The sequence below is a fragment of the Vanessa tameamea genome, chromosome 7, assembly GCF_037043105.1.
Source record: "Vanessa tameamea isolate UH-Manoa-2023 chromosome 7, ilVanTame1 primary haplotype, whole genome shotgun sequence".
Lineage (NCBI taxonomy): Eukaryota > Metazoa > Arthropoda > Insecta > Lepidoptera > Nymphalidae > Vanessa > Vanessa tameamea.
In genome coordinates this window covers 9,974,677-9,984,886 of record NC_087315.1, presented here as the reverse complement: position 1 = coordinate 9,984,886, position 10,210 = coordinate 9,974,677, and the positions used below count along the sequence as shown (strand labels likewise).

At 32.6% G+C, this 10,210-nt stretch overlaps 1 protein-coding gene across 7 annotated transcripts in view; it reads right to left on the bottom strand.

Annotated features, from left to right (window-relative positions):
* Nucleotides 1-2,783: 2,783 nt before the first annotated feature.
* LOC113401133 (uncharacterized protein) overlaps nucleotides 2,784-10,210 on the bottom strand; it is an 84,305-nt gene continuing 76,878 nt past the window's right edge. For 5 of the 7 annotated variants that reach the window (XM_026640881.2, XM_026640885.2, XM_026640883.2 and 2 more), the window contains 4 exons: nucleotides 9,262-9,393; nucleotides 7,485-7,604; nucleotides 7,060-7,115; nucleotides 2,784-4,952 (listed from right to left, as the gene is read on the bottom strand). In XM_026640881.2, coding sequence (XP_026496666.2) covers nucleotides 4,307-4,952; nucleotides 7,060-7,115; nucleotides 7,485-7,604; nucleotides 9,262-9,393 — 954 coding nt within the window. In that variant the 3' untranslated portion in view covers nucleotides 2,784-4,306. Of the gene's footprint in view, nucleotides 4,953-6,326; nucleotides 6,367-6,526; nucleotides 6,900-7,059; nucleotides 7,116-7,484; nucleotides 7,605-9,261; nucleotides 9,394-10,210 lie in introns of those variants that run through there. The other 2 variants (XM_026640889.2, XM_026640887.2) reach the window with 2 other exon arrangements.

Here is a 10,210-nt window from a genome sequence, read left to right as displayed (position 1 = left end):
TATTATAAACATTGGGCTTATTCAATTAAACACGATTAACCAAGCTATGTAACAGTCGTACACATTTAAAAAAAAAAATGTACAATAGCTTTTTTGAAAACAGTATTTTGAGATTATCAACTTGCGGTTTTTCAACTGTAAATAATTACCTGTCTGTAACTTATTTCATCCGCTACTCCAATGTCAGTTGGTGGATAGACATGTGGTTGCATTCAGTTAAAATAGACACATGCAGGTTTTCTCGCGATGTTTACGCTTCACTGTCGAGCACGAGATGAAATATAAAGACAAATTCAGTGGTGTTTGCCTGGGTTTAATCGCAATCATCGGTTACGATTATTCTCTTCTACCACTGGGCCACCTCAATGCCTAGACTAATGATTATTTAATGATTTTAACGTAATATAAACCTGTGCTTTCCCTTGCGCTCTGTTTGTTCTATCAGATAGATTTTCGGAAAAAAATATTATTATTAAAAAGTATTCATGCTAAGTTTTCCGTTATATGTTACGATATTTTATAATATACGAATCAGCATTTTAGCGTGAAGAGGAAATTATATTATACTTACACAATACAAGGACTTTAGGAGTCCACGAAGTTCTTTTACGCTGCTTACAGCAGAGCAAGCTATAAGGCGTAATGACCCCTCTACCTTTTACTCTCTTTTTCTCTGTCTATTTATATACGATTAATATTACGTTATTTAAATTTATTTTTGCTATAATTCTAATTTACAAAGGATTTTTGATAAAAAAAAATATATTTTTTTAATTTAATTCTTCTCAAAAGTTGTTCATTTATTCCATTGTGTCTGTTTTTTAATTCAAAATATATTAGCGGAAGTAACTTCTTTCCAACCGTTTATCCAACGACACGTCTACTTTTTTTTTGGGATATAATAATGATAAATGTAGGTTATAACTTATAATCCCCGATTTCTATGCTTCAAAGAATTAAAAAATAACGTTGAATTTATTTATTGATAATAAAATACTATTGGTATATTTACAAAATCAATAAAAAAGCTAGTACAATAGCCTGTAGGCTAGACGCCCTTGTGTTGCATATAGTCATTTAACACAACACAGTTAATAATGACACTACAGTCGATTTACATAAATGAAAGTAGAAAGAACAAAAATAAAATTAAAACATAATAATTCTGTTGTTACGCGAAAGGAGGACACACTAATAAAACACTTTCGCATAGATAATAATTAGTCTTATAATACATATATCATAGCAAGGATAAAAGATTTTATACGTATGCGTAGTAGCGGATCTTACAGTTATTAAACAACAAGTTATTACTTTATAGAAAAGCTGGCGGTATGCTATCTCAAGATGGGACATCATTATCACACGTGGAAATATGAAATATACCTACATGTTGCTAGGAATATTTCTAACTAGTAAATAAAAGTAATAATTGTCTATGGAATCATCATAATATCGATATTAATGCATCTAAATACGCACGCCATAAGATAACGACCTTAGTGACGGCGAACTACGCACGCGGATCCACTAACTAACATAGTTCGTGTGTGCTTGTGCTCGTAGACCGGACATGGTCAAATTTCTGAATATCCGAGGAATTCGCGTGCTCGGTGCGCCGTCACTCGGGACGCATTCAGGAGTCCTAGTCCTCCTCTATTAGGCTACATGCATGTAGTCCAGGGTCTAGTCGTCATCGTTATAATACCCATACATCGAGTGGTAGCTAATAAATATAATTATAACCCCAATATATTGGGACTACATGCAATAAATCAATAGACAGAATATGTATACATAGGCAATGTTTGTATTAAAGTCTCGTTACCGACAAACACAAATAAAAAAATTACATGTACATTTTATAAACGGACACGACTCTGGTACTTTATTTATTTTAGTACAGATAGATGACACATTAATAGTGACAAAGGAAAATAAATATTGAATGTCAAAAGTTCACAGATAATAACACTTTATCAGAAAGCTATCCCATTCTAAATAGGGATGTGCATTGTTGCTAATCGATTGATAAATAATCAAGCGTTGATTTCTATAACAACTGGTTTTTTTTAATTTTTTATGTCAAAGAAAAGATCATTCCAATTTTTTATAACATACTTACTTCCGCCTGCGGCTACGCCTGCATGTGAGGCATGGGCGTCCTTTTTTTACTCCTGACAACGTGTATGCTTAATTCATTAAAATTAGTAACGACGTTATATCACAAACAAACCAATAATTAAACTCACTTCCAAATTTATAATATTATAGGTAGGATAATATCTCGCAAAAATAATCAAATTGAAGAGTTAGACGTTCATTATTACGTAATATGTGACTTCCCTCTGACCGAGTCCGGCCACAGCACCCATTCTCAATGTAACCAACTACGCAGGAGATACTTAAGTGCACAAGCATATTCGTAAATCTGACAAGATCGCAGAGAATCGTGAGAATACATCGGAAGAGTTTGTAAATAAAACCCAATAATTCCTTTTCGGCCCCACTGATGCGGAATTTGAGACTCGTGATCTGCAGCTTTATAGCCTAGCTACTAGACTGAAGATGGAATTACGGTCTATGCGATCTAATGATTTTGTTTTTAATTCCCCTTTACACTGTAATGAAGAACGTATCAAAGAAACAATAATAAACTTACATTCAAGTAAAATAATTCAGTAGTCAGTCTGATTCGAATTTTAAATTTAAGTCATAAGATAATAAATAAAATCTATATTATATAAATAAATATTAGTTGCTGCGATATAAATAAAACAAAATTAAAATTAAAGTTTATTTATTGAAACAATTTTGATTTTTAAATTAATAGTAATATATTCTTTACTAAAGCTAGTGGGCTTTGACTTATATAACTAAGTAATAGGAGCGCAATATAATAAAATAACGTAATAAACAGACGTAAGTAGCCATAAGTACACAAATTGTATGCGTATGCATGACGTTACAATACGATAACACTAGGTATCAAGTATAGGATGTTTTGTTTTACATTTCACTGGGTCGCGACTGACCAGAACTCAAATATTACCGATCGTCCACTCGATGCTAAGAACGTGAAAGCAATGCTATATATTTCGCTATCGATATTTTCTTAACGCTTATATGATGCATTAAAATTTTATTGATTTTAAATATAAAGTACATACACTGGACGATGAGCATAAGTGTTATTGATTAAAATAATCAGCTTTTCGGTACACGTTCTGGCAGCTTTGTGAAATATTTTTAATACATTATAAATAGTTTTAATTTAAAGTCGATTCGAGGATATTAATATTACTCATAGTCCCTCGTGAAACAATTCACTTCCGTTATTTAAATCGGCAACGAAGTCAAAGAAATGTTATTATCATTTAATTACATTTACGATAGAATTTTCACGTATGTTGTCATGGAAGAAGAACTACCCATGTCATTCGTATTAAGCTTTGGTTAGTTAACTAAACGATATAATATTACATTTTATGGAAGATTACACATTTCTATATTCGAAACACTTAAATACATTTAACATTAAAATCGATTAGACAAATGCTTTTAAAATGACATCGGGGATGTAAAAATGCATTCCAAGCGTGTATATTTGTACCCATATGATACCTGACTATTCCTGCCTATTTCACATTACATAAAAACGAATCTAATTGAAGAAATATTCGACAATTTATATATAAAATGATATATATCTCGTACATAATAGGAGGTATGATATAAACCAAAGGTGAAGTTCTTACAGCCACTCTTATCACATATTACAGCGTTAACTACTAGTTTGTCTACAATAGAAAATCTAAAGATAACATTTCATCGCTTGTATACAATTCTTGTAAATGATAATCTACAAAATAGCTCCCGGTTCGAGTTTAAACTAACTGTAATGTACAGCAGGGGTCAAATAGTATGTATAAAATAAATTGCGCAAAGCAATCGGCTAAGAAACGTAACATTTGTCGCATTTCATGTCAAAGATCGGAAAAAGTATAATATTCACATTGAATAAGATTAATTTCATACATGTCGATTATAATTTGGCATTTAAATGAAAATCTTAATTTAAGCCTCGCGAGGATTATAAATGCGAACAAGCCTTGATTGCGACGAGAAAAGATGGCACAATGACGAGAACTGCTCTCAGGCTCAAGATCATCATGTCGGAAACTTGAGAATCTCACGCGAGTTAACATCAAACATCACATTTATAAATCACCTTAATTGGAATGATACATTGCTCTGCAATAGCTCCCGTCGATCTCCGGATCCATTAAAGTTACAAAGCCTTTCCTTAAATCGCACTCGCTCTAATTTGCTTCGGGGAAACATATTTCTGTTCGATAGACCTCCGAGGTATTCCGCTGATCTTTTTTGGGGAACATCCGTTGTAGTTAATGGAGGAAGGAAGAGATTTATACCCCCCATCTGAGCTGTAATCTGTATCTGTCGACTGACCATTCAGACTGGGACTGTGTCTGTTGCCGTTGACGCTTTCCTTGCTACTTATCCTCCCATTGTATAAGTCACCATATGATGTGTGGTGTTTAATGGTAGTTTCTTCGATCACAGCCGCCTTGGCTAGCAATGGCTCAGTCGATAGATAGTGCTGATTGTGAAAGTTCTCTATGGACCGAGATCGAGACGAATACAGGCTTCTTCGTTCCGATTTCTCGCCGACAGACGAGTCCCTCTTGATGTACCTCCTGTTTTCGGTGTTAGTCGCCAAGGCTTGAAGGTATTTAGATCCCACTCGACTATTTGACTTAAGCTGAACCGAGTCCGTTCTTTTGTCTGTCAGTCTGTTGTCGTCATTGTTGAGTCCGTTCACTTTCCTCGCACCGCACTGACATTTCACGGTCCCGTTGGTGACAGGCCTCTTTGTCTTTTGTGCATCACTGTACGACGGCAGCTTCCTTCCACTAGCTTGTTCATTCCAACTGTGCATACAAAATGTTTGTATTAAGACACATAGCTTTTAGTAATAAGGCACATAGAAAACAATTATATACACAAAATCTTTAATTGCTTTAAAAAAACATAACTCTGATTATTTACATACTTCGTAAAATCTATACAAAAACGTATTATGAGGTCAATGTCTTTATATTTCAAGTGACGCTAATTGTGAATACTAAAAATTCACAGACAAACGGACTCGCAAGCTGATCAAGCTTCCGTTCCAGTAAACTTCAAGCGTTTGATTATTTATATGCCTAGATAGACCGTCAAAGCTAAGAACGCGTTGAAGAAAATAGTAGAGAACCGTTGGCCCCTAAGTAACGCACACTAGTAAAGTAGTATGACTTTAGACAAGTTCAAGCGGAGCTGTCACGCACACCAACTTAATAAAGTTGGTCCGTTTGTTTTACTTCTGTTGTAGTGCGATACTATCTAGATATATATAAATAATCTAAGCTGCGAGAGTTATTATGTCAATTTGACAGCTCACCTTTAGGTTCTGTTGTGGCAGCGTGTAACACAGAGACAATGTTCATAATCAAGGTAGGTTACGGATTAGATTCAATGTCAATAACAACAAAAACACAGTCACACAACTACTAACAAATCAAAAAAAGTCGTTTCCAAAATATCATGAGTGTTTATTATGTGGTTAATGAAAATTTGTTTGTGTCTTATTGTGCGCTATATAAATAGATATATTGTATAACATTTAAAAATATATATATATTTGTACATGTATATAAGACATAATAATTATTTAAAATGCAAAATTTTATATAAAGTGTATTTTTTAAAAGGCCGGTTTCACATTATCCTTAATTAAACGTATTTAATATCATATTATATATGTATTTATAGCTTTAGGAATGATAAAATTATAATTTCATTCAATCCATGTAAAAAAAAATTAGCAGAGAATATTTGTACCGTTTGGATGTCTGACCTGCTATTGCATATTTATGTATATACACTTACATAATTTTTTATTATTTTTGCTCATGTTTTTCCCTTTTTTATTATTAATTATATTTTATACATTTTGGTTTGTATTGTTTTTATTTTTATCTATTTCGTATTGTGGTGTGTTTACAAATAAACTATTGTTATATTCTATACTATTTAAACATGTGTGTAAAGAATTAAAGATTTCGTTTGATTTTGATTACACGATGTCATTGTTTATGTGTGTTAAGGTTAGTATATAGTCAGTTAAGATATCTGTAACAATATTCATCAATGTCTTTTTCGGTAATCATTTCTTCAGTTCTTTGATACAAGAGATGCAACAAGCAGAGCACATTGACAGAGCACAAGAGGCAGAGAGCGAGCAAGCAGTCGATCCACGCTACCTGATCCGACGGACGAACCCTCGTACCACCCAAGTGGAAACTGGTCCGATAATATCCAATAATTTCGAGTTTATCGAATTAAAAGCAGCATGTGAGGAAATTAGAACAGCGTGATTATAAAAATGAACGAGGGGACAACATGAATACAATTTAGAACAAAGACGCAATGTAACATGGAGTTATGATGTAAAACATGAAAGAAAATACTTAAAAGAGGTTGGATATGTGATTGGATTTAAAAATAAAATGTAAGTTTAATAAAATATTCAAATTCAAAATTGATTATTAAAAAAAAATACCCGTGAAATATGGCGACAATGTAAGCGTTATTCTACACATAGATGTCGGTGAAAAGATCATTTTTTTGTTCATATAATTACTGAAAGCAATGGTCCACTGTGATGTTCTCATATTAGAAACGACACGATATACTTCAGAACCCGTGAATTGCATTGCCTCTTATATTGCGATATGCTATTATAAGTCGGGAGATATGTAACGTAAAAGATGGTAAATGATGTATGCAACAATTGTAACAGAGATTTGAGTGAATGTATCGAAGCGGCGTATAACCTAAAACAACAAAACAAAACACTAATGGTGGACGTGTAAAACAAAACATTTACTAAAATATTAATTCATAAGGCATTCATAGATACCATTATCAATTTGTGGAGGACATAGAGAATCTAGTACTTCAAATATGTGATAATTGTGAAGATAATTATGTTACCTCACTAATCCGGAATTTTCAGAACTCGTTAGCGTGGTGCCGATTGCTGGCCGCAACTGAAACGAAATTATGTTTTATTTAAATATATGCTGAATAAAATATACATATCTGAGTTTTCCAACTTCAACTATAGCCTTCCATCTAAATTTCGAATAAAAAAAATATACAACTCGAAATCTGAAAACATTATTTTGTACATAAGGTTTGTTAAGACATTGCACATTCTACTGGTTTGACTTACATAAATACTTGTATAAATTTAAATTTTAAATAAATTCTATAAAACAGCAAAAAATTCTCAATGTCTCAATGAGTAGAAGGCATTGCAACAATTTAAAAGAATATTTAAGCTATAGTGTATGGTCTAGCAGGTAAGAATGTCACAAGATCAATTTATTTCGAAGTAAACTAGAAATAGCCATTACCCTGTCAGTCTGCGTGGCAACATTGCAGGTATCGTCAGCACGCGGCTCGTGGCTTTCTGCCATGCGCAACATCTGCTGCTGCAACACCCGCACCAGACGATCGCGTTCCTCTAATTGACCCTATGAGACAATTGAATACAGCATTACAATTTTGTGTATTATGATTTGCAATTAAAAGTTTGATGGATGGGGAACATAAAAACAATCGGTTGTACGGCGGCCCCAGAAGACATATCTACTTGTAGACACATTCCAATTATGTTACGAAATAATACCAGCAGAAAAAATACATGTACTCGTAACATCTACACGATTGTAGTTCAATATTATTTTCATATGCATCAGTAATCCTAAAACTAAAACTTTGATTGTGATGCTACTTGAAAATGAAGAAATGCTCTTGGTGTAAGATACACGACCAGTCTGTGGAGACTTGATTATTTGAGAAAAATGGTCGGCGAAAAAGTTGCTCCATAATTGCTGGTTCATTAATTAAAACTAATTAAATATCTAGATCGAAGCAAGCCTTTTTAAAACCATGTACTGGATAGTTTTTGTCTTAATCTAATTAAATGTATATTAAGGCCACAGATAAGCTCGCAACGGATTTTTTTTTTGTTTAGTAAATTGTAGGTCGACATTAGGATGTTGTCTGTTACGTTGATATTAACAGATACTATTAGCTCGTCTTACCGTGTTTTCAAATTCTCATTTCAAAATCGTTATTTTTTTTTTTATTTCACTGCCAATAGGTGAGTAATTGTTGATAATTTTAAACATAACAAGAACTAAAATTAACTCTTTAATATAACTTATTTAAAATGTTGTATAAATTTACAAAATAGACATCGTTTATGTATGGGGCGTGGAGCTCGATTAAAGTTGATTGACGGCAAATTGCCTCGCCCTAATTAATCCTTGAAATTGAACTTACTCGAAAAAAATTTTTAAGCGTCTAATATGTTTAGTATTGTGAATGTCCGGTGATTAAAAAATATATTGTAAATTAGAAATATTCATTTTAATTATTATAACACTTTAATATAAGCTACACAGCTCATAAATATAATTATAAGTATGAAGTGAGTTAGGTACTGTTAAAGTTTGAAAAACAAGAATTCACAAAGAGTTTTCAAATCAACATATTCTTTACCTAACTTAGTTTTATTTATAATTTTTATTTCAATTTGAGCCAATCTTTAGTCATAATTTAGTGAACATCTTTAAAATATTTTGATTTCTTATGATACGCTGACAACAATGGCTTTTTGTTGTTTTTTTAATATTATTATCAATGTATCTCCCCAGACATTCCGTGTCGTTGTTATATTTTATTTATAATTTTATATGTTTTATATGTTATTTTAATGTGATGTATGTTTTTTTTATATTGCCAGGCAGCATCACAATCAAAGTTCTGGTGACATCAATGCCTTAGCTACACGTTCTGTCAAATAAAACAAACTAACAAGATTAAAAAAAAAAAGTTGATATCTAGCAATATCATCGAAAAACAATAATATATTCGATCGCTAATAATAGTTTTGGCGAAACTTCGCCATTCTTGTTTCCTGTTCACTTTCTTTATAAAACTGAGTTCAAAAAAGGAAAATATATATATAAACTTTTATTACAAAGTTGTAAAACTACAACTGGTAGGTTGGTTATTCCTGAGTGCTATGTACCAATATATATAACATATTATTTTATTTATTAACCAAATTCTACCCGTGCGAAGCCGAGTGGGTCAACAGTGTTGTTATATAATTATACTAACCTGCAAGTAGACTATCTGTCGGCGCATTTCGGCGCAGGCGTCGGGGTGCAGCGGCGACGCGGGGGGGCGGCGCCCGTTGCCGCGCGCGGGGCTCTCCGCGCACGCCGCTAGCAACGGGTCGAGAGTTTCACTCTGTAATGGCCAATTATAACTAAATTAATTATGAAAGAGTGATATTTAAAATGGTAGTATTTAGGAAATAGTATCAAGACGTCGATCCATTATTAAACAGAAATGGAAAACAAATTAAAAAATACATTGAATCGAAATTGAAATTTCAAACTGCATAGAATATTTAAATAACCCAAGGTCACAGATACAGGTACGTCGCGAATTAAGGAAAACATAACATAATCGTGAGAATGCATCAGATAAATTTGGATTTATTTGGAATTAAATCGCTGATTCGTGCGTAAAAGTTAATTTAAATTTTATATATTATCTAGATGAGCAAACAAATTAGAAACAGCGATACCAATCGTGAAAGTAACCATGATATTTTTTATTTAATTAGAAACATGATAATGTTTGCGTTTTCAATTGCCATGCGTGGAAACTTGCGCGAGTAGGATCTCTAAATGCGGTTATTAAGGTCGATTACACGCAAATAGATCGACTTATTAGTAAAGTGGCTTGCCATTAATTCTGTATAACAAGTTGGCGTATTAAAGAGCATGTATACTTTTTATTTATCAATTTAGAAAATAATTTACATGACGAGTTAAAAAATGAAATCATCATAGCAATTCTCAATCAATCATCAATGGATTCTGGAAATATATTTTTATGCGTTTATAGTTAGTTATGTTTATTTCAAATTTCGAATTAATAAAATTGTGTTAAGAAAGTTAGTCACTATATGTAGGTAATCGTATATAATATTCTCGTGACCCACTCACGAAATCCGATATACTCATACCTTCACAGAGTAAGAAGCCAGCCAGTGCCC